The 24,068-nt window shown below is 42.5% G+C and overlaps 1 protein-coding gene across 1 annotated transcript in view; it reads left to right on the top strand.

The window, feature by feature from the left end:
* Nucleotides 1–23,641, top strand: part of LOC129635131 (metabotropic glutamate receptor 7) — a 651,100-nt gene extending 627,459 nt beyond the window's left edge. Inside the window, exon 7 of the mRNA XM_055557821.1 lies at nt 23,457–23,641. Within this exon, the coding sequence (XP_055413796.1) occupies nt 23,457–23,506 (50 nt within the window). The 3' untranslated portion in view covers nt 23,507–23,641. The remainder of the gene's footprint in view (nt 1–23,456) is intronic.
* The last annotated feature ends 427 nt before the right edge of the window (nt 23,642–24,068 follow it).

Here is a 24,068-nt window from a genome sequence, read left to right as displayed (position 1 = left end):
AGAGAGACAGGATGGTTTCCTATTTAGAACGACTACTGCAGACACTTTGCCACTAAGTAACATCCAACAGTTTCCACAGTAAGTTGGCACAGTCACTGATACTCGATCTCATTTGTTTAATTGACATCATAAATTTTAAAGAAGGATGAAAATGTTATTTACAAGATACCAGCAGATGGTGGAACCATTATGGCCACCAGAAGTTTCCAGAACCATTTAGGCCAGATGCCTCCAGAGCATGCCTTGTAAGTACTCTGACACTTGCTATCTCTGAACATGGAATGTGAAGTCCACAAATCAAGGTAAACTGGAAGTGGTCAAACAGGAGATGGCAAGAGTAAACATCAACATCTTAGCAATCAGTGAACTAAAATGGAGAGAAATGGGCAAATTTAATTCAAATGACCATTGTATCTACTACTGTGGGCAAGAATCCCTTAGAAGAAATGGAGTAGCCCTCCATAGTTAACAAGAGAGTCTGAAATGCAGTACTTGGGTGCAGTCTCAAAAATGACAGAATGATCTTGGTTCATTTCCAAGGCATCCATTCAACATCACCATAATCCAAGTCTATGCCCCAACCAATAGTGCTGAAGAAGCTGAAGTTGAACTGATCTATGAAGAACTGGTCATAGCAAACTGGTCATAGCAAACACCCTTGTCCAACTACACAAGAGAGGACTGGACATCCCCAGATGGTCAATACCAAAGTCAGATTGGTTATATTCTTTGCAGGGGAAGATGGAGAAGCTCTATACAGTTGGCAAAAATTAGACCTAGAGTTGACTTTGGCTCAGATCATGAGATGCTTATTGAAAAACTCAGGCTTAAATTGAAGTAAGTAGGGAAAACCACTAGGCCATTTACGTATGACCTTACGATTATACAGTGGATGTGACAAAAGGATTCAAGGGATTAGATCTAGTAGACAGAGTGCCTGAAGAACTATGGATGGAGGTTCGTAACATTGTACAGGATGTGGTGACCTAAACCATCCCCAAGAAAAAGAAATGCAAGAAGGCAAAATGGTTGTCTGAGGAGGCTTATAAATAGCTGAGGAAAGAAGAGAAGGTAAAATCAAGGGAGAAAGGGAACAATACACACAACTAAATGCAGAGTTCTGGAGAATAACTAGTAGAGATAAGAAGGCCTTCTTAAGCGAAGAATGCAAAGAAGCAGAGGAAACAATAGAATGGGAAGGACTAGAGAACTCCAAGGAAATTGGAGAGATCAAGGGGACATTGCATGTAAGGATGGGTACAATAAAGGACAGAAACAGTAAAGACCTAACTAAGAAGCAGAAGAGATTAAAAAGAGGTGGCAAGAATACACAGAGCAACTATACAAAAAAGATCTTAATGACCTGGAGAGCCAGGATGGTGTGGTCAAGTGAGCCTTAGGGAGCATTACTATGAACAAAGCTAGTGGAGGTGATGGACTACCAAGTGAGCTATTTCAAATTCTAAAAGACGATGCTGTGAAAGTGCTATGCTCCATATGTCAGCAAATTTGGAAAACTCAGCAGCGGCCACAGGACTGGAAAAGGTCAGTGTTCACTCCAATCCCAAAGAAGGGCAATGCCAAAGAATGTTCAGACTACTGTGCAGTTGCACTCGTTTCACATGCTAATAAGGTAACGCTCAAAATTCTTGAAGCTGGTCTTCAGCAGTATGGGAACAGAGAACTTCCAGATGCACAAGCTAGATCTAGAAAAGGCAAAGGAACCAGAGATTAAATTACCAACATTTGTTGGGTCATAGAGAAAGCAAGGGAATTCCAGAAAAAAAATCTACTTCTGCTTTGTTGACTACACTAAAGCCTTTGACAGTGTTGATCACAACAAACTCGGGAAAATTCTAAAGAGCTGGGAATACCAGACCACCTTACCTATCTCCTGAGAAACCTATATATGCAGGTCATGAAACAACAGTTAGAACCCGACAGGAAACAATGGACTGGTTCCAAATTGGGAAAGGAGTATGTCAAGGATGTATATTGTCACTCTGCTTATTTAACTTCTATGAAGAATACATCATGCGAAATGCCAGGCTGGAGGAATCATAAGCTGGCATCAAGACTGCCAAGAGAAATATCAACAACCTCAGATATGGACAATGATACCACTCTAATGGCAGAAAGTGAATATAAACTAAAGAGCCTCTTGATTAGAGTGAAAGAGGAGAATGAAAAAGCTGGCTTAAAACTCAGTTTTCAAAAAACTAAGATTATGGCATCCATCCCATCAATTCATGGCAAATAGATGGGGAAAAAGTGGAAACAGTGACAGACTTTATTTTCTTGGGCTCCAAAATCACTGCAGATGGTGACTGCTGCCACGAGATTAAAAGACACTTGTTCCTTGAAGGAAAAGAGTCCACCTGGAGGGTTAACTGGGATGAAGACTTTGAGGTCAGTAGTAATGGTTGGAAAACATTCATCTGCATGACATCTGATGTCCTATGGTTGGACAATATTCCCCAGCTTATTCAGCAACCTCCAGTGGACCTAAGAAGGGTACCTGGGACCAGGTGTGCCTAGCACAGGGTACATCGGGTTGAGCTTTCTTTCTCAAGGAAAACATTACATATAATTTATATTGTCTATTATTTATGTATTTTATGATATATATAAAAAACATCTAATTTTAACATTGCAAATCATGTTTTAAACATGGCCTTGGGTCATCAGGAAGTAGCCCAGAGAGTAAGGGGGCGGGGGGTGGAGGTTGCTGCATGGGCCCCTCTCCTCTGTATCAACCAGAGCAACTTCTCCATCTTCTGATATACATGTGTGTGTGTGTGTGTGTGTATACATATTTGTTGTCATTGTTTGTTTTTGGCTTCCCAGGTAGTATTCATTTGAGTTAGGATTCTAAACAAGTTTGAAAGCTTGTGATTTCAATAAGCAGCTCAGTGTTTCTCAAACTCCCTGCATTGGTTTAGAGACACTCATTTGAGGGGTTCTGGGATTCCCAGGTGGCGCTACTGGAACTTGCCTGTCAATGTAGGAGACATAGAGATGCAGGTTCGATCCCTGGGTGGGAAGATCCCCTAGAGAAGGGCATGGGAACCACTCCAGTATTCTTGCCTGGAGAATTCCATGGACAGAGGAGCTTGGTGGGCTACAGTCCATGGGATCACAAAGAGTCGGACATGACTGAAGTGACTGAGCAGGCACTCACCCTATAATTTCTGAACCCCTTTTCCCCATAAGAGGGAGCTGGTGTCCACAGAGGGCGGTAAATAGGTCAGTGCAGATGGACCACTGGACTATTCTGGGTTCTACTCTCACTCTCCATATTTCAGCCTTGGGATGCACATTAGCTACTCCCTTCTGCCTGCCCCAAGCTCCTTTTTTCTCTGTCACCTGTGGTTGTTCTAAGAATCCAGACAGACCCTAGGATGGGACCCCTGGATTCTAAATGCTGACCAGCTGCACTGAAGTATAAGAATCATATTATTGCATTCATTTCTAACTTAGGCATACATTTTTCAAAGAGGTTCAGTGTACCTCCTTATGAAGTACATTTAAATAACCATAATTAGCCTCATTATCTGGGCAAAACAATGCCTAATGGCACAGATCTGAGCTATTTTCATTAAAAAAAAAAAAAAAGACTCTCTGACTTGAGAACTTCCCAGGATGCATTTTGCTGCAGTGAAAGGTTTTGCACCCAGTACAACCCTGACACTCACCAACACAGCAATCGCTGGAGATTACACGTCATTTTCATTAAAGGTAATTTCAGGGTGCTGCATTTCACCTGGTCACTCATGTTCCTGGGTCCTTGCCAGATGGCACCACAAGGAATAATTCAGGATGCCAGTCAGAGCCCCAGACCCAAAGGATAAACCTGAATATTCCAGAGCAGACAACATCTCCCTAAATGACAGGGTGGAATCTGGGGTGTTGGTCCTACAAGACAAGCAACGCTTAGTAGAAGATTCTGGGCTCTTTCTTTCCCCGACTCAGGCTTCTTCTCCACTGAGTAGGATATGTTTGTCCAGCCTCATCAGCTTGGGATGGCAAAATCCTTGTAAGATATCAGCCTGTCTCATCTCTCCCAACTCCCCATGTGAATGAAGTCGGAAAGCAGCACAAAGCATCTTAGAACCTGAGCCCTGCAGAAAACTTGGACTCATCCTGAATGCTGTACCAAACCAAGGAGACTTGGGGATGGGATGATGGCACAGCTTCTCTTTAAACATATGAAGCAAAGAATAGAGAATTGTGGCAACCATTTCGGTACCTCAAACTTAAGACTGAAATCTGACCTGGGTCCCATGTCTGATCTACCAACTTTTATGAATTGCACAGTCTGGTGTGAAAGGCAAGTTCTCCTTTTAATTACACGTACCATCAAGGTCAAGCCTGATAAACAGAACTTGACAGGGCTGTACATTTCCAGAAATGTCTGGTGGTGGGCCAACAACAGCAGCATCACCTCAGGCTTTCTAGAAACGCATACACTGAGGCTGCATCCCACGTTAACTAGGCTGGAATCTGCAGTCTAACAAGATCTCCACGGGGTTCACAGGCACAATACAATATGAAAAGTGCTCTCTGACACCAGTCTGCTTGCCCAGTCTGCCTCATGCTCATGTACATGTGTGTGTGCATTTGTTTGTTTATCTACCCTGCAGCCTGGCTGCATCAACCGAGGGCCACCAACACATCCTTCCCTCTGTGCAGAAACTCCCCTGGTGAAGAGCTGCTTGGATCCTGAAAGGCTATAACTGAGTCCATTCATTCCCAAGTCCAGAGAGACCCCATCACCAGTCAGAGCCAACACTGTCCAGCAGAGGTAACGGTGCTGCCTGGCTTAGCTCCCACCGATGAGATGTGCAGGTGGAAAAACACTACATCAGTCTTGGTTCCAAGCCAAGAGCAGAGGAACAGCTACCCAGCTGGTGGCTTCTGTTTCTGGCCAAAGCACCGGCTGAAAACAGGCTTCTCCTTGCCAAAATCATGGGCATTCCAGGCTCTCACAGGACCACAAACATGCCTCTCCATTTCAGAGAGAACTGACCCACTCCTTGCACCTGCTGCTGCTGTGGGTTTTGAAGAGACCATCGCTGAACGTCCCAACCAGGAATTTTGTCACCCTCACTGACAATATTTCAAGCCGAGTGTGATCCAGACATTCAAGGGTCAAAATGTTTCACATCTAATCTGTAGAGACTGGACACTTTTCCATGGACTAAGCTGATACTCTCACTTGTAGAAGTTGATGTAAACAGCCCTAAGAAACAAGAGCACCTACAAATTAAAGACAGTATGATTCCCAATGTGCTGATTCCTTGTTCCACTTCAGTGGGAAAAGAACTTGTTTCAGCCCAAACTGGATTATGGTGAAATAAATAGATATCACATACCACGCCTCCCCCACAGCAGTATTCTGTTTCCTAAGGACTGGAGCGGTAGAACATGGACTTTCAAATTTTACACCCCAACAGCAAGCAGGCTGACTAGAACGCACAGGATCCATCAGTTAGTGTGGCTTTCAGCGCTTCTTGTGATTTTTATCCATTTCTTCTGTAGTCAGTCCTGCCCTTTCCATTCTATATTTTTCTCACTAATTTATACAATCGTTTTGAGAAAAAAAAAAGTTTTCAAATTTAAAACATGCTTATAAGAAGACTATTTCTTTTTTTTAAAAAAGTTCCTTGTAAAATAAAAAAAAAAAAAAAAAGTTCCTTGTAAACTAAAGGAAACTGTGTGTTTAGAGGAGGGGCAGTGGGGCGGGGGCGGGTTAGACAGTAAGTCTTTACCTCAGGGAATCAGAAAGACATTGCATACCCTTCTCCTTTGAAATCTTTTGGGGAATGTCTACTCAATTCTGAAGATACATACATTGCTTCAGCTGTAAGCGTTACTTGGGACCCAACTGCTCTGTGCAGCGGTAAATACTTTCTTAGGTGGAAGAGTCTTAAGGAGACTTAAGGAGAGCCATTATGTAATTTGTAAAAGTAGTGAAGTGGCTATATCCATGGAATGATTACAGCACACAAAATACGGTTGATACCCATTTCTAAGGAAGCATCTTAATGTTCTAAGAGCCTGATACACCACACATTCAGTGTTGGTGTTCCTGGTACTCAGAGGTGGCACGGCGTGCTATTCAGCTTAAGGGACTGTGACAAGAAAAGACTGTTTTTGCTATAGGGATAATGACTTAGTTGACCATGAATAAATAAGAATGATTAAAGATTACTGACTGACAATAAGATCTTTTAGAGTAAGGAAAATATATTTGTTACCTCTGAATGAAAAAGGAGTGATGGCTAGTGAAAAAGATGGAGGCCACGTGAGGATCACCTAGACTCCCTGAGAGGTCGCTGAGGGAAGTAAGTATTTAGAGCTCACCAGAACAGCAGGGCAGTGGCTTGTTGACACAGCTGGGTCTTCATCACCAACTCTTATGTTGGAACTGAGGTCAAGACACAGGGGAGATTCCTTTTATCAAAGATGGTGGTGAGGAAAACAGATCAGTGAGGTGTGTCTTCTAAGAACTGGCTCCGCTGCAGTCCCTGGGCAGCAGCCCCTGGTCTGGTTTCTCTGGGCCCCATGGAGGAAGAGTAAGACAAGCCACAGAGCAGGGAAGATGAACCTGGGTTCCTGCCTCTGGGTCTGTGGGAAGAGAAAAATCGAAACTGCCACCTTCCCAGTGAATGATCTTGAAATAGCCTCTGGAAGCTCTACCCCCTGGGTGGTGGGTCTGTGCAAGGCCCAGAAATGGTACCAGTCTTCCTGGGGAGGTTGGTAGTATTGAGAGCAAACGGAGAGGAACAGAGGGCCACTTACAGAGGTCAAACCCAACAGCATGGTCCTCAACAAATGCTCCCTGTTAAATCTGAATAAACATTCGCATTGCTCTAACAACACACAACCCTCAGAGCATCTGTAGGGAGGACACTCCAGAGACGCACTTCGGCTGCCCAAGCAGAACAACCCATACCACTCTCTGCACTTTAACTTGCCAAGTGAAACACCACACATGCCAAAGGCTGGGGACACAAGTAAAGAACAGTCCAGAACCGAAAGCTACATCTAGTCCCTTAGTAAGCAAACCTGAACTTCGGAATCGCTTATGGCTCCAAAATGAGTTTACAAAGGAATTCATTACACAATTCCTACTAAATGAGCAGCCTGTCTCTTATGATTGAAGTAATGTATTTCTATACTATGTTTCCAGCTGAAATGAAGGAGACGGAAGTCTACTTGCCTGTTCATCAGGAACTGATAAAATACTAATAGCGAATGCTTTTTCAATGATTCCTAAGTGCCAGTGTTATGTGATCCTTAGAACCCCTCAATGAATAGCTTCTGTTGGTATTCCTAGTGATCAGTTAAGTAAACTAAAGCACAGAGGGGTGAACTGAACTGCCCGACATCACACAGGAAGTGGCAGAGCAAGGATTCAGACTCCCAGTCCCATTTCAGAGTCTCAGTTACTACCTCGTCCCTCCTATACATGCCGAGAGAAAGAAGAGAGGACGCGAGAGATTACAAATTCAGCTCTCTTTTAATTTTTTAATCACAATCTTCTCTATTTTTTCATCATCTCTCACCATGTTGTGTGTGTGTGTGTGTGTGTGTGTGTGTGTGTGTACACACCTGGAGCTCCCAGGTGGCGCTAGTGGTAAAGAACTTGCCTGCCAATGCAGGAGATGTAAGAGACACAGGTTTGATCCCTGGGTGGGAAAGATCCCCTGGAGGAGGCAATGGCAACCCACTCCAGAGTTCTTGCCTGGAGAATCCCATGGACAGAGGAGCCTGGTGGGCTGCAGTCCATGGGGTTGCAGAGAGTCGGACACGACTGACTGAGCGAGCACACACATGTGTGCCCTTTCCATTTGCTCATCTCTACCTCCTCCTACAAACACACTGAAGGACTTCAGGGGACTGCCCTGGGCCAGGCTCTCCTCCTCAGTGTTATTCCTCCCACCAAATTCTTCACCAGTATCTCCCCTTGACCCACTTGTCCCTGCCCTTCCACTGAACCTACCCTGTGTGCTAGAGTACAAGCAAAACCTCAAGATTTAGTTCAAAAGTCCAGTAGAGAGCTTTCCAACATGCTGTGGGGGACGTCTTCCTAATTCAGAGATGTGAGGAATGGAGACACACACCTCCCCACTCCCCACCCCTCCCATTCTCATCCCACTGATGGCCCACAAGCTGTCTCCTCTTTATGATCCATTCTAAAATGCCTGCTCCTCTGGCCAACAATTCCCCACAATCATTCCATAACCACCCAAGGGCTGGGATGCACTGATTGCCCTCATTTCCATTTCTTCTGCCTACAGAGAAAATAATGCTTTTCAGAATATGAACGGGGGCCTGGAAATTGACCATTATCCACTACCATTTCCCACAAAAGTGATACTAATATTTAGGACTTCATATGTCAACATCTCAAGGCCCAGGGTGTACATTAAGAAGAGGAGAACATCTGTAAGCTTTTATGGAAAAGGGAATAGAGGGGGCATGGACAGAGCCAAGTTTGCTCATGCAGTGCCGCCGAGGACACTGAGATGCAATGAAATAAACAGCCCCCGTCCAAGCTGAATACATAATATAGTTAATTTGGATACCCTAATCCCATGGGTTGAATGATTTCGTTTTTTATGGTCAGTTCTGTTGCAGAAATGGATATTTGGGCTGTATTTACAGGACATCAAAACAGCCAGTTTAAAAGTAAGTAGATTCATTCAAACTGATTCCAGTAACACTCTGATTAAGTAGTGGGCAAGGGAAGGGGTGCGCAAGGCTTATTGAATTTTCTGGTTTGATGGGGTTACCTGGTAACCACTCTTTGTTTCATCCCTTACCGTTGAAATTCTTATTTTCAAAAATATATCACTTCATTCTGTTTATTTGGTGAAGCATGTTGAGCATGATTTAATCTTTTTCGGCTCAGATGGGAGTTCTGAAAGGGCTTTGGGTTCATTTTTCAGATTGCTGGTGCTAACTGTAGAAAGACTGAAAGTGTAGAAATTCAGAACATTGGTTATCTTCCTGGAGTTCTCTTAATTTCTTGAAAATGGATCGTTCTTTTCTATCACTCTTTTCAAAATGCTGGTTGAAGACTGTTTTCTTCTTCCCTATCTAAAAATGGATGAACTAGAAGTGGGCCAATTTGAGTTTTCATTTTGAAATCATCAGAAAAATGTATAGAAAATACTTCCAAAACTTTGATCTTAAAAATATAATTGAAATAAGACTAACGTCTTTCCTAGTAGATAAATGCAAAGCACAGCGTTCTTGCTGGCTGCAGATTTGGAAGGATCAGGTTGATTGGAAAATTTACAGCCAGTGATAGAATGTATAGCAACTGCTGGTATATTTATTGTCCCCCCACCCCGCCCTGGGAGAGACCAAAAAGAGTCAGCCATTCAGCCAAAGGTTTTTCCTATCATAGAGTTTCAGTCCATGACCTTTCTGAACTGGTCTTCAGAGAGACAACAGATAGATTATCCCAATGCAGAAATTATAACAAGCTAGAAACTTGGATCCAAATACAAGGGCCTGAGACAAATCAAACACTTGTCCCATTGAAAACTGATATGTCTTTGCTTCTGGACATCTGCTGGCAACCTGTAGCTCACCAGATACAATGGCTCATTACCACCAGCAAGGGAGAAGCCTCGGTGCTGGACAGAAATGAGATTCCATTTCCAAGCATGAGCTTTTTCAGAAGCAGGAGAAAGGATAAGAGTATTTAGAATGGCAAATTCTGCCCATTAGGAACAGAATCCTGCTCTCCACTTTTCAAAACCTGCTACATTTTCTCAGTTCTTTTTTATGGGGGAACTATAGAGATGCTAGAGCAGACCAGCTGGAGGGGCCTGACCTGTCACTGAACCCTGATCATTCATTTTCTCCACTCTCCAGCTTTATAATATTTCCATTTCTTAGAATTTTCTAGAAGTAGGTGAGCAAGAACAAAGCCCATCACAAGAGGAGGTTCACAGTGCTTCAGACATGGACTCTGGAGTCAGATGGCCTGGCTTAGCTAGCCCTATGGTTGTGGAGTCCTACTTTACCTCTCTTCTCCCATCTGAAAAATGGGAAGAAAGAAAGCACCTTCTCAGACCACTCATGTGATGAGCTGGGCACAGCAAGCACTCTACAAATATTAACCATTACCACTGATTAAACAAATTATCATTAATTAACCATTTCAAATTATCCCTTCACTCCAATGTCTAACAGCTTATGACTCTTGTTCAACTCCATCCCATACTTTCCCTCCCTGTCCACTTTTCTCACAACTGACAAAACAGCCTTAATCCTAATAGTTAACTGGTTCTGATTGATCACTGTAAGGGAGTGGCAGGTAACAAGAGAAGGCCTTAGCATAAGACAACACTAAAAAGAGTAGGAAACAGTTATCCTAAGCTTCCAGGAGACCTCAGACACGAGCACATGGCATTCATGGAAGGTAGCCAAAAAAGAAAGAAATGATTCACGTAGACACTGGGGATTTGAAAACTAAGACAATATACCACCAGCATAGCAAGACTGGAGGGGGACAAGAAAAGCCCGGAGTCACCCACATAAAAGACCCGGGGTGGAAATTTGAGCAAGGCCTATTGACCACATCAATGGTCTGGACCTCCAGGTTGACAGGCTGGTGCTTACAGGAAACAACGCCATGAGTAGAAAGTCACGGAGGACAGATTAATGGCAAGTGACGGCCTTCAGAGCAGTGGCGTCTTTGGCGACCATTTTGCTTAAGTCTGCAGCCTTGGCATGTGCCTACGTAGTTTAGATTTTCTGCCAAAGCAGACATTCTTTGAAGGTTATGGGGATTCCTTCTATGCCAGTACACCATCACCATCCTAGAACCTAGAATGAAATATGGCTCACATTAGGAATCTGGGAAATGTTTATCGACCGATTGCTGTTTTATCCCAAAGAGACAGGTAGTCGTGGTGGCGCAATAGTGTGGCTGTCACGGTAGTTTGAGGTGACATCTCCCAGGGAACAGATGCCTAGAGAATCCCAGGGATAGGGGAGCCTGGTGGGCTGCTGTCTATGGGGTCGCACAGAGTCGGACACGACTGAAGCAACTTAGCAGCAGAAGCAGCAGAGAACAGTTAACAGGAAATACTTGTCAGGAAAAAAAAAAAAAGAGTTCTGTTCTCCTTAGCAATGCAGCAGCCTAGATTTTAAGAATTTCCTGTGTTGCTGTCACCAGAAGTAAAGGAATATCCTAGAAATTAAAATAGTTCTTTAGCCTAACCCTATCTCTCAGGGCCCACTGTTGTTTTCTGAAATGACATGAAAATCTACCTGCTGTGTTTCTGTGTTTTCTTTGCAACAATACAGTCTCCTGCACAGTGTAACACAGACTCAGAAAGCTACCTCCCCAAGGGTCTAAGGGTTTGAAATGAAGACTGAGTTCAGAGTTTAAAGCTCTCTAGTACATAACAGCACAGTGGGCAATTCCAAGTGTCACATCAATTTCTTGTTTAAATGACATCCTATGAAGGAAGTTTACCCTATGAAATACAGGACACCAGCTGAGTTTAGATATGACCATTTTCCTGAATTCCATTATCGTGTAGAGCTGACTAGCTTTCAGTGCTGATCTTAAGATCGTTGAGCAATGGAGGGGATGGTAGTGGTGCTCGTGGTGACAATTGCGTTTTCTTTAAGGTCCAACATGTGCTAATGAACACATGACATCTGATCCTCCAAACATCGTCAGTATCACCATCTTGATTTTGTAAACAATTGAAAGGCAAGGAATCTGAGGCTTAGAGACCTGTCACAAGATCACAGCTTATAGAGCACAGCTGGGATTTCAGTCCCAGAACTCGGACATGAGAGTCGTCTTGTTAACCCCAACTTCACATCACCTCCCACACCACTAAGTGGATCTTTCTCATCTTTGGAGGAAGGCAAAGTCTGCATGATCTTCAGCATTTGTCTTCAGTCATCGTCTGTTCCCTGAATTTAAAGAGGGATCTGTGATCACGTCTATTTCAAACCTTCCCTCTAAGCCTGAACAAACATCCCATTTCTTTTTTTCAAAACATCTGTTCTGCACTGGCTTCCTTGGGGAGAAGGAGGGGGCTACTGAACAACCTCGCCCACCAGGCTTTGCTGTCAAGAGTCCCTCACTGCTTAAAGGAATACTTCTCAGTCTCCTGAAATCTATGTATCCAGAATGCCTATTCAGTCATTACCGAGACCTCCTGCAAGAGTCACTGCCTCCTACAACAGGCAGAACACTCATGGGAATTGGGGAGTGGAATTTCAGGAAAGAAATCAAGGGGTGGTGGATGCTGAAGATCAGAAAGCAGTGAGCTGCAGAGAAGTTTCCTTGGAACTTCCTGTCCAGCTCTGCCTGGTAGAGAGGAGATAGTTGGTAAACATTTGAGTGAGAAAGATCTATGACCCCTGATGTCAGTTTCACCTCTCTCACCCTATCAATAACTAAAGTTCAAAAAAGGTGGGGGTATTAATAACTAAAGTTCAAAAAAGGTGGGGGTATAGGATGTGTTCGTTAGTCTCCCTAACTTGTGATGTCTTTTTTAAGTTCAGTTCAGTCACTCAGTTCAGTTCAGTCACTCAGTCCTGTCTGACTCTTTGCAACCCCATGAATCGCAGCACGCAAGGCTTCCCTGTCCATCACCAGCTCCTAGAGTTTACTCAAACCCATGTCCATCGAGTTGGTGATGCCATCCAGCCATCTCATCCTCTGTCGTCCCCTTCTCCTCCTGCCCCCAATCCCTCCCAGCATCAGAGTCTTTTCCAATGAGTCAACTCTTCACGTGAGATGGCCAAAGTATTGGAGTTTCAGCTTTAGCATCACTCCTTCCAATGAACACCCAGGACTGATCTCCTTTAGAATGGAGTGGCTGGATCTCCTTGCAGTCCAAGGGACTCTCAAGAGTCTTCTCCAACACCACAGTTAAAAAGCACCGATTCTTTGGCGCTCAGCCTTCTTCACAGTCCAACACTCACATCCATACATGACCACTGGAAAAACCATAGCCTTGACTAGACAGAACTTTGTTGGCAAAGTCATGTCTCTGCTTTTTAATATGCTGTCTAGGTTGGTCATAACTTTCCTTCCAAGGAGTAAGTGTCTTTTAATTTCATGGCTGCAGTCACCATCTGCAGTCACTCAGCCGTGTCCAATTCTTTGTGACCCCATGGACTGCAGCATGCCAGGCTTCCCTGTCTATCACCAACTCCTGGAGCTTGCTCAAACTCATGTCCATCAAGTCAGTGATGCCTTCCAACCGTCTTATCCTCTGTCATCCCCTTCTCCTCCTGCCTTCAGTCTTTCCCAGCATCAGCCTTTTAGTAAAGTCGGGATAATATTGGTACCTGCCTCATATGGCTGGCTGGAAGGATTAAAGAGTTTGCAAATATTAGGTGCTTGAGATTTTTTTGAACATATTACATGTTTAACAAATGCTACTACATTCAGAGCCCAAGTTTGGACTCATTGATGCCTTGTCCAAGAATCATATGTTTCTCAACTTCTTGGAAAGAAGAACTATCAAGAGAAAAAAATGTTCATGTCCCGTCAACTCAGCAGTATTGATTGTTTCCACAAGGACTCACCCCACTCCCTTTTTAGTCAACTCAGTTGGAATGCCCTTTGGGATATTACAGGTCACTTGTGGTATTGCATACATAAAAGCTGCCTGGAAAAAAATGTGATGGAGTGATAACAGCTCAGTCTGTTTCATAACTAACCTGGGTAACATGGACCCAGAGGTCATAAACATTCATATGTCATGGTCACCCGAGGATAGTTTTCGTCTCAGTCTTTCTGATAGAATTGGCTTGATTCTTGATCCAATCTTCGCTTTATCAATGCAGACATAGCTCAATTCCAAACTGCAAATCTGAGCAGTGAATAAATAAAGGAGAACTCATCTCAACTAATCTAACTGACAGTCTTAAGACACTCATCAGTAGATATCCAATTTTTTCAATCAAAATGGAAAAATGGTATATATAAACAGATGCACAGTTTAAAAATTCCAGCAATTGATTTTGCCAAAAACCCAGCAATAAGTGTCCCTGGAATCAATGATTACCAGCTCCAATACTGCACACAGAGACTGTCTGTAGGAGTAGCAACAACCGTTGATTAGGTGTACATGTCTGTCTGGCACAGTAAAAACCCGTCACTGCTGCCACAATAGAAAACACCATGCCCTCCAGGTGACCCACAAAACCTCTCATAGCTCAGGATTTCAATATCACACTTCTTCAGAGATGAAATGCTGGCTGGTGACAGGGGTGCGAACGGATGGAAGCGGCAACGTGTTGACAATGACTTGACAGATCACTTTCCCAATGAACAGATGAAATCTACAGGTGCTCTGACCACTCATCAAACCTCCTCAGGGATTGCTGTGAGCACCCTAACAAGCATCCAGTCATCAGTGAGTTTAGTCTCATTGTACAGGTAGCCTGACCTGCTTTGGAGGGATTCTTTCTTCCAAGAAAGAATATGCACACACGAGTCAGTGTTATCTATGCGAGAGGAATTCTCTACATGCACTCAGAGAGAAGACTAATTACAGCTACACATGGTAAAATTACATGTGACCCCATTCTGAGTGTCTTACATATGTTACCACCTTCAATCTTTCTAAGGACCCTAGAGGTTGATACTATTGTTAGGTCCATTTTCCAGAAGAGGAAACTACGCCACAGAGATGATAGTCCCTTGCCCAAGGTCATACTTGATCAATGGCTATCCTTGTACTTCTTGTGTCCTTACATTTTCCCACTGTTCTTTTACTCTGGTAGGGGTTTTCATGATCACTCTTGAATTATGACCAACAGAATTCTACACCAGGCCATGGACACTACTGCAATTCTTTTTATTTTTTCTCTGAGATACATGACTTTGTCAAGAGTATTAATTCTCAGTGGCAGATATTATAAGATAAAGGTAGAACTATCTCTGAGCAAAGTGCTAAAGCATACATTTTGCTTTGAACATGAAACTTCTCAAACATTCAGAAAAGTTGAAAGAGTGGTGGTATAATCCACTACTGAGATAGTTGCTGTTAATATTTTACCATTTTTGATTCATGCATATCTATCTATCTCTGCCTTGAACCATTTGAAAGTTGGTTATCAGATATCATGAGACATTACTCCAAAATATTTTAGCTTATTACAAAATGCAGACATTCTCCAACTCTACCATTACCTCATTATCACATCTAACCAAATTCAACATGATTCTCTAATAGCATCTAACGCTCAGTGCCTGGTCTTCTAGCTTCAGTCTCTTTATCCCTCCTGATAGCAAGCAACTTTTCAGCTTCCACATCAAGTCTCCCCAGACCCAGTGCTTTGAATCCAACTCAGTGTTCACTTCCACAAACCCCTACTGACTTCTAGTAAAGGAAATTTTGGTCTCCTATCAGAATCAATCAAGTTATACCCCAAGTGCTCTAACCAAGACTTCAAAGAGGAACAGGCACTGTGGACGGATCCAGTAGACAGCCTCAGGGCAAACAGAATACACTGAAGGAAAGACTAAACCATCCATTTAAAATTAGGAATTTGATAATTTGAAAAATCCCAAGGGATTGTTAAATACATTCATATACCTTGATCCTGAAAGGGTTAAACTTCAATGCCAATTGCAATTCACCCTATTCAAATGAACAGATTTGCAATGTGTTTAAGAAAAGGAGAGGAGAGAAAGCACTTTTACACAGAGCAAAGAAGGTACAAAATCTGGAAGCACTGTAGTTAAGCACAGTTTGTGTGGTTATGATTGGTAATGGGAGTCCACAGTTAGAGAACCAGGCTCACTATCATTAGACCCCAACCATGACCAAATTCCAGTGCATTCCTTCCATTTCGCCAATAGGAGCCCCTGTCTGTATTCAGAGAAAGGATGGTTAGGGGTTTGCTCCATCCATCTTTTATGTGACCACAAAGTCTCTTTTCTCTTCCCTCAACTAATACTTGTGATTACTCTTGATCATGCTCTGTAATATACAACCCTTCAGTTTCCTCTGACTGGGGGACTAGAAGGACTGCCCAATAGTATGAAGATCAGAGGACTTTCATGCTGCAGGGAACAAACTGGGTCAGGGCTACCAGGTTCCTCATCCCTATTATCTCAGAAAGAAGGAGAAGAAAGCCTGGCAGAAAGTCTAAAGCCAAAAGGAGAAGTTTTAAGGACTATCAAACAGATGTGAATAGGCCCCTTGTCATCAGTTTCAACTGACCCCAACCAGAGACCTACCATCTTTAGTCATCCTGTGATAAATGTATGTGTGTACATACTAAGGGGCACCTGGTCTACCTGACTCCTTGAGGACAGGGGCATGTCTTATTCCCTCTGAATCCTAGGCAGCCCGTGTTTAACACCTAGCAGACATGTGCTTTGCATTTGCTGTAAACTGAAGCTCTGCCTGACTTCTGTCACCTGAAAGAGAATCTAATCCTCCCACCTTCCAAAGCCAGGATCCAGATATACAGTCCAGGGGATGCCCCCACCTGTACAGAGCTTCAGTTGTCAAGCCCTGCTTTTTACCCACAGGTTAAGCTAAGTTGGATTCCAAGGAAGGAAGAAAAGTGAAGGTTTCCTTTGTCTCTTTCCTTTGCCAAGACTAAGAGTCTTCTCTGGTTTCCCCTCCTTTGAGCACACTGGTCCTCTAAGATGTGCCACCGCCCAACAAGTCAGCTGAACCAAACACAATAGAATTTGATTGTCATGTCACATACAGCCACTCCCAAATTAAAACAAACAGCACAGCTCTGGCCTCAAGGATACTTCCCCACCACAGTGACCAAACAGGCTCTCGCCTACATCCTCATCCCCAGGACAGCATGGTGCTGCTGAGGGCACAGGTGGGCCTAGGAGCTGCTTGCTCACGGATGGCCCCACTGTGGTTTCATCTTGGAATCCCACTCACTACAAACACAATCCTCATCTCTCTGTCAACTCCAAGCTGATCTCCCTTCCTGCACTTCCCATCTTTCACCTCTCTCCTTCTGTCAAATATGGGTAAGATGCTCACAGTTTATCCAAAAATCCAGAACCTTATACCCAGCATAAAATGCTCTTGGCAATCAGATTAACTTCCCTTCCATCTCTCTCCCAGCATTCTTTCTTCTCTTGGTGAACCCTCGCCAAACTCCTCAAACTCCTCAAATTTTTTTCTCTTCTCTCAAAACCCTGAGCTTTTTCACAGAAAAAACTAATGTGGCACCCTCAAGGTAGAAGTGTGCCCTGACACCCATGTCTCCAGGCAGGGAAATATCTCTAGTTCACTGTTCAAGACACAATTCCATATTCCCTCTACTTTGAAACCTCTCTCGAGTGTCTCAGGCAAGATTTTCCACCTTCCTCGGTGCACACATTAGTGATGTCACCTCCTGGCAGGGTTGGAATTCTCCACGCACGTTTCACTCTTTGTTCCAGCCACCCTGGCCTGTCAGCTGCCAGCTTCGCTCAGGGCTTTGCCCCTGCCATCACTCTGTGGCCCAAATATCTGCATAGCTCCTCTCTCATCTTCTTTCAAACTCTGCTCAAATGACATCTCCTTCTGAATCTCAACGGCCACCTTTCCGAGGACAGGGGTCTTTGCCCGAATCCCTCTCTACTCGCTTTGGCCACCTTTTCCCTGGTGTTTGAGATCACCTGACCTTATCATGGTATTTGAGTCTCAGTATTCATGGACCCCCAATTTGCAGACTCGACTATTTGCTGAAACTGATTGTAAGACCGAAAGCAACACTGCAGTGTTTTTGCAAGTGTTTGTGCAGGGTAGGGGGATATTTGTCACCGAACATATGAAGTCTCAGAGTAGGTCAACAGGACGATATTTTACCTTTTTTCAGCTCTAATGTGAAAAAAAAAAAAAAAAAAACCCACCAAAAAACAGTGTGCTCCTGGTCTATTGAATGCCTATGCTTTATGTATTTGTACTGTTTTGGGTGGTTTTACTGTTTCACTGAGCAGAGTAAAGTGCTGTCTGAGAAAAGTGAAGGTTGCTCAGACTCTTTGTTACCCCTTTGATTGTTGCGATCCCACAGACTGTAGCCCGCCAGGCTCCTCTGTCCATGGGATTCTCCAGGCAAGAATACTGGAATGTGTTACCCTGCCCTCCTCCAGGGGATCTTCCCAACCCATCTAAGCCACCAGGGAAGCCGGAAGTGCTGTCTAGGGTTCCTTAAGTAAGGGAAGGTTTGATGTGCGTTCCAGGGAAAAATAAACATGTTAGATAAGCTTTGTTCAGGCATGGATTACAAACTCAATGTTTACAGTAACTTCACAGGATACAACTGCCATTAACAAGAATTGGCTGTATCTATTTTTTGTAAAAAATAATCTGCCTTCCTGCGGTAGACTGTAAGTGCCTCTCTCAAAGGAGAGAGTGCACCTCAGCATAACGCATCTATATTGTCCCTGCCTGTAACAGTGTCCCACACACAGCAGGCGCTCCTTAAATGTGTGCTGAATTGCACTGAACCACAAACTATTTCAGAACAGAGACTACTCTTCTCTGCCTCTGTGCCACCAGTTTTTAGCCAAACCACTATCACAGTTGAACTTTTGGTAACAGCTGATGAAATAAAGGGATGGATAAATAGACTTGTGAAACTACTGTCCCCAAAGAGTAAGGCCTGGATTTTAGGTCCAGCTTTTCATCCAGGATCACTAGTACTATTCTGCTACTATTTTATCACTATCGCCTTATTTGTAATGGTATCCTTAAGAAGGGCTTTAATGCACATCTTCAGTCTTGGACACATCACTGCACTGCATTCAAATCATGCTCCAAAATTCTGGGATCCAGGATATACTGAAACCGCCAATACACAAAAGGAGCTCACTGCGTGGGCAAAGTGCCTATGAAAAAGTAGAAATCTGTGATGCAGCATTTCAGTGCATCTTTCTTTTCCAAGGCCAAACATATTTGGCCTCAATCAAATTACCTAGATATCAGCTTTACTAAGCAAAAACCTGTTTCAAAACAGAGACTTTGTATATTTCACCTTAAATGCACATTTTAAGAACTGTGTAAACCTGTGCTCGACATTCTACATCTTAAAGTTACCAATTAGGTTTTTCCAAAGAAACACTAAAATGTTCATTGACTCCTTTCATGTCAGAATTGGAAATCGATTTCTCAATTTTAGCTGGGCTATTTTGGCCCTTCTTGGATGCTAAGTGGGGAAAAAGAGTGCTGTGGTTTAACTTAGAAATGAAATCTGAGGAGCTGGAACAATGGTTAGCTTTGTATATAACACCACCACAGGGATGCTGTGGGGAGGAAAAGAAAAATGGTGGCCAAGTCCATGAGGTTTCCACGTATTTTTTTTGTGCTCCATTTTCCCCTAAGATCCTCCCAGAGCTGACAGGGACTTCAGAGAGCAGAGGCCCTTCTATAACAACACACATTAAGTAATACATACATTATTACACACATTAGTAAACATGGACCAGTGATGTTGGATGTCCCATTTCCTAGGCACTTGGAAGAGAAGGTCTCTACCTTCCTGACAGTGACAGGTACGTACATCTACACACACATTTGAATTTTTTTTAAAGTGCTCAGTAAAACACATGGTCTTTGTTACTAACATATTGAACTGCTTGTTATTTAAGAAAAATAAGAAATTAAATGTCAACGAGAGAAAACAACTCTATTTAATTTTACTTACTCCCTGTTTCCCATAATTCATTGGTTCCTATTATATCCATTAGATTATGTCTTCTCCATTTTTGTCCCTTATCCTTTATTTCCTATAGTCTGAGTGACAAACATTTCACAGAGAACACTTTGAGAAATTTTTGTGGGACAAAAAGGCTCAGAGAAAATTAAAAAGAAAACAACTAGTTCACTGAAGTTAATTGAACTTGATTTTGACAGAACACCAAGAGTAAGTTGGGATGTCTGAACTTGCTTAACTAGCAAAAGTGAATTAGTAATTCATTCGCAAACCAGTGTCTGCAGCACTGTCTCACTGTGAATACCAGCTCCTAAAGGTTGTCTTGCTTTCAGAACTTCTGATACAGATGGCTTTAAAAATTCCATAGGGACCATGCCTAATACACATTGTTCCTTCAAACTCATAATCTTATAAAAGAAAAAAAAATTCTTATTTAACAATAAAAAGCATACTTCCTTTCTGAGTACTTCACTGCATGACTATTTTGAACTAAGCAATTTTCTTTCCTAGGCCATAAACCACATTGCTATTCAAATAAATGGAATTATCAGACACCATAGGCACTTATTTTATTTACTTATAAGGCTAGAATGGTTTAAAAATAAACATTCTAATAATTGGACAGTGCTCTGAAAAGTACAGAAATTGTCATTCTAGGAGTTTAAGGTTTGTGAGCATAAGCTAATGAAACTGCCATTTGCAGCAACATGGAAGGACCTAGAGATCGTCATACTGAGCAATGTCAGACAAAGACAAATATCATACCACTTAGATGTGGAATCAAAAATAATGTTACAAATGAAGTTCCTTACAAAACAGAAACAAACTCACAGACTTAGAGAATGAATTCATGGTTATCAGAAGGGAAGGATGGGGAGAAGGTATAGTTAGGGAGTTTGGGATAGACATGTACACACTGCTATATTTAAAATGCATAACCAACAAGGATCTACTGTACAGTACAGGGAACTCTTCTAAATGTTATAGGGCAGCCTGGATGGGAGGGGACCTTAGGGGAGAATGGATACATGTATATGTATGGCTGAGTGGCTCTGCTGTGCACCTGAAACTCTCACAACACTGTGAATCGGCTATACTTCAATATAAAACAAAAAGTTTAAATAAAATTAAAAAATACTCATGGTAGGATCTACACAACTCTATGATTTTGCTGCCAAGTTTCTAAGCTGTTCTGCAGAGAAAGCATGCATGGGTACTAAGCATATGTACGGAACTTTGCAATTTAAAGGGACAGTTATGCATTATGTTATCAGACAAGAAACTGGGATATTTCATACATTTGTGCCATTAACAACCTGCAGGGTGATAATTATTCTACCTACTTTCCAAAGGCTCGGAGAAGTTCAGTGTGTCATGGGACAGGTCTAAGTTATACCTCGAGTAAGGGCTAGAGCTCAATCAGACCCTGGGTCAGGTGAGCCCAACGCAGCATCAGGAGCCCTCATCTCAAGGTTACTAGAGAACACAACAGACAATCCACTCCAGGCAACAGTGAATTCCCATGATCATTCTCACTTCTGGGTTTTTTTTAATGTTTTTTTTTGTTTTGTTTTGTTTACACAACAGACAATCCACTCCAGGCAACAGTGAATTCCCATGATCATTCTCACTTCTGGGTTTTTTTTAATGTTTTTTTTTGTTTTGTTTTGTTTTGTTTTTTACTATGACCTCATCTTTAAATGCAAATGAATGCTCAGATTTGCAACTCATGGACAATATCTTCTAGCCTACTTACTCTTTGTACTAAGACTGTTACAATGAATATTCCTCCTGAATAATGTGCATTTTATAGTAAAAAGCTTGAGGAATTTCAAATACGTTGGGCTTTTTCCACTAGACGGCTACAGTTATGCAGAAAACAATCTTAATTATCCATGCAAAGAAGTAGTCTCAGGTATCTAGGTCAGGATCAGTTTCTGGGCTTCCTGTTTCTTTTTCTTCCCTTTGTCTTGAGGATGATTACAATGTGGGCGTTTGACAAGGCATGCTGTCGCTATTTCTTGCAACTGTAAAGCTGGGGTTTTCTAGATGCAACACTGTAAATAAGCTTCAGAGTTTTAAAATATATATATGTATATACATATATGCATATATTTAGAAAGTTTTCCTACGAGACCACAAACCAAGAACTGTTGAAGACGGTGAAGGCCGTGATAACAATGGGAACATTTTTAGAAGACTGAGGCATTAATGGAGTCATGCATTTATTGACTGAAGACGCACAACGACCAGCCTCATGACCTGATTTTCTGGGGGATCCCCAATTTCATATAATTACATTGAAAATCTTTATTATATATAGCAACATAATACTTTTCCCTCTAGTTTTAGTTAATAAATGCAACATGATTTAATAGGGAAATAAGCCTGTGTCTTCAAACCAGAATTTGTCAAGAGACTCTCAATATTTAATCTGGAACCTAAGATCAGCTTTGTTGTAGGCTGTACATGAGCGCATATACTTCTGTAACATACTGACTGCCTTACTCAAAGTACAGAGTCTCTTTTGGTATGTCGCTGTGGCTCTTCCTTGCCTCTGAATTCACACCTAAATCCCTACTTACTATAAAGCACAGGAAACTCAGCTCAGTGCTCCGTGATGACCTAGATAAGTGGGGTGGGGCTAGGGATATATGTATACCTACAGCTGGCTCACGTCACTGTACAGCAGAAACTAACACAGCATTGTAAAGCAGTTATACTCCAATAACAACAACGAAGTTCTGGAAGAATTCTTGCTACGTGTTTGTGTTAAATGAGCAAAAGATTTACAACCTAAGAACAGGAAGTAAAGTCATCAGTAAATGCTACATGGTGGTTATCTTGTGTCCAGCAGAAGCTGATGCAAAACCACAAAGATTTAATGAATAAAGACCATATCAGTTGACAGCAATGTGTATGACTTGATATTGGGAACTAGAATATAGAGCAGAGACATACCTTGGGATCTCAGTGTCTTTGTTTCCATCAGGAGGACAGGAAAGAGTCTGACTTGCTCATCAGCTGCTCCCCAGTGCCTTGCCTCTTGTCTGCCGTATGGTAGGCAACAGACGCATACCTACTGAAAAAAATGAATGACTGACTGAATGAGTGAATTAGTGAAGATGAGTCCTAAATTCACTGCACCAAATATAAAAAGGATGTAGTCTACATTTAAGGAAAACCAAGTAGTCGATGCACGTTGAGATTCCTGGTAGATTTTAAGTAAGCTTCAAACCTTGATGGAAACAATCCTGCAAATTACCATTTACAACTTACTAATGAGAACACTATAAAAGTCAATCTATAGTAATTTGATTGTGTAAATCAAAACCAGAGAAGGCACTCTGGTTGGTCTAGCCTCCTGTCAATTTAAATTAATTCCAATGACCCAGGACAGACCTTTGCCAAGCAAGAGCCATTTCTTATGAGAAGGTCTGGGAGAAGATCACAAAGGGAAATTTACTACAATATGGGTGGGTCCTTTAAGCTAATTGGAAAGCATGAGACCCACTGATAAATTTACTAATGGTGTTAACCATAAAAAAGGTTGGAAATAGGTCAGACTAGAGAACCCAGCTGGTTTCAGAATTGCTGGGCATAGCAGATTCTAGCAGATAAAATCCTACAATTAGGCAGAGGAATCCAGCGCCATTTGCACAGTCCCCTCTTGACTTGACACCCAAAGTCATCACAGATCTAATTCTGCTTCTACCCTTGTATATAGAGTCGCTGTCACAACTGATTCTTTCACATTTATCTTTCAGGCCCTGCTGCAAAAAAGAAGTATGTCAGTTATAATAACCTGGTTATCTAACCTGTTCCATTCCATGGAACAGTGGAGGAGGACAACCCTCAGTTCTTTTGTCACCCAACCTGGCATTGGACTCTTTTGGTCCAGCCTGCTGCCCATCATCGGAGGAGCATCCCCGGCCAGGAGACCAACGGTAGAGGATCCAAGTGTCCTACACAGCTGCTTTATGAAATATTCTTACTTTATCTTGGCTTAATAAGTCACTGGCATCAGCACTGCCAACTCGGCTGCAACTCTGGACTTTCCCTACCAAAGGGAGCATTGAGACTCAAGTCCCACTCAGGCTCTTGAGGGCGAACCCCTTGAGAGCCTCAATGACCGTTTTTGGGGCTGCCCAGTCTTTCTACGTCTGTACTTCCAGGCTGCAAGGTTTTGAAATTTTCTGTACAGTTTGTGAGGACTTTTGCACTTTGCCATCCATGTTGTACCTCGGTTCACTGTTTGTTTTCGAATGCCCTGTTTTCATAGAACCCTATTCTTTCAGACAGCGGGATCTTTGGGAAAAACTTTGAAACGATTAAAATTTTAAAAGGCTCTCGGCAGACAAAAAGGAAAAATGTGTGTA

This window comes from Bubalus kerabau, chromosome 20 (genome assembly GCF_029407905.1).
Source record: "Bubalus kerabau isolate K-KA32 ecotype Philippines breed swamp buffalo chromosome 20, PCC_UOA_SB_1v2, whole genome shotgun sequence".
NCBI classification, from domain to species: domain Eukaryota; kingdom Metazoa; phylum Chordata; class Mammalia; order Artiodactyla; family Bovidae; genus Bubalus; species Bubalus kerabau.
The sequence above is the reverse complement of the archived record's forward strand: the minus strand, read 5'-3'. Positions and strand labels throughout refer to the sequence as shown.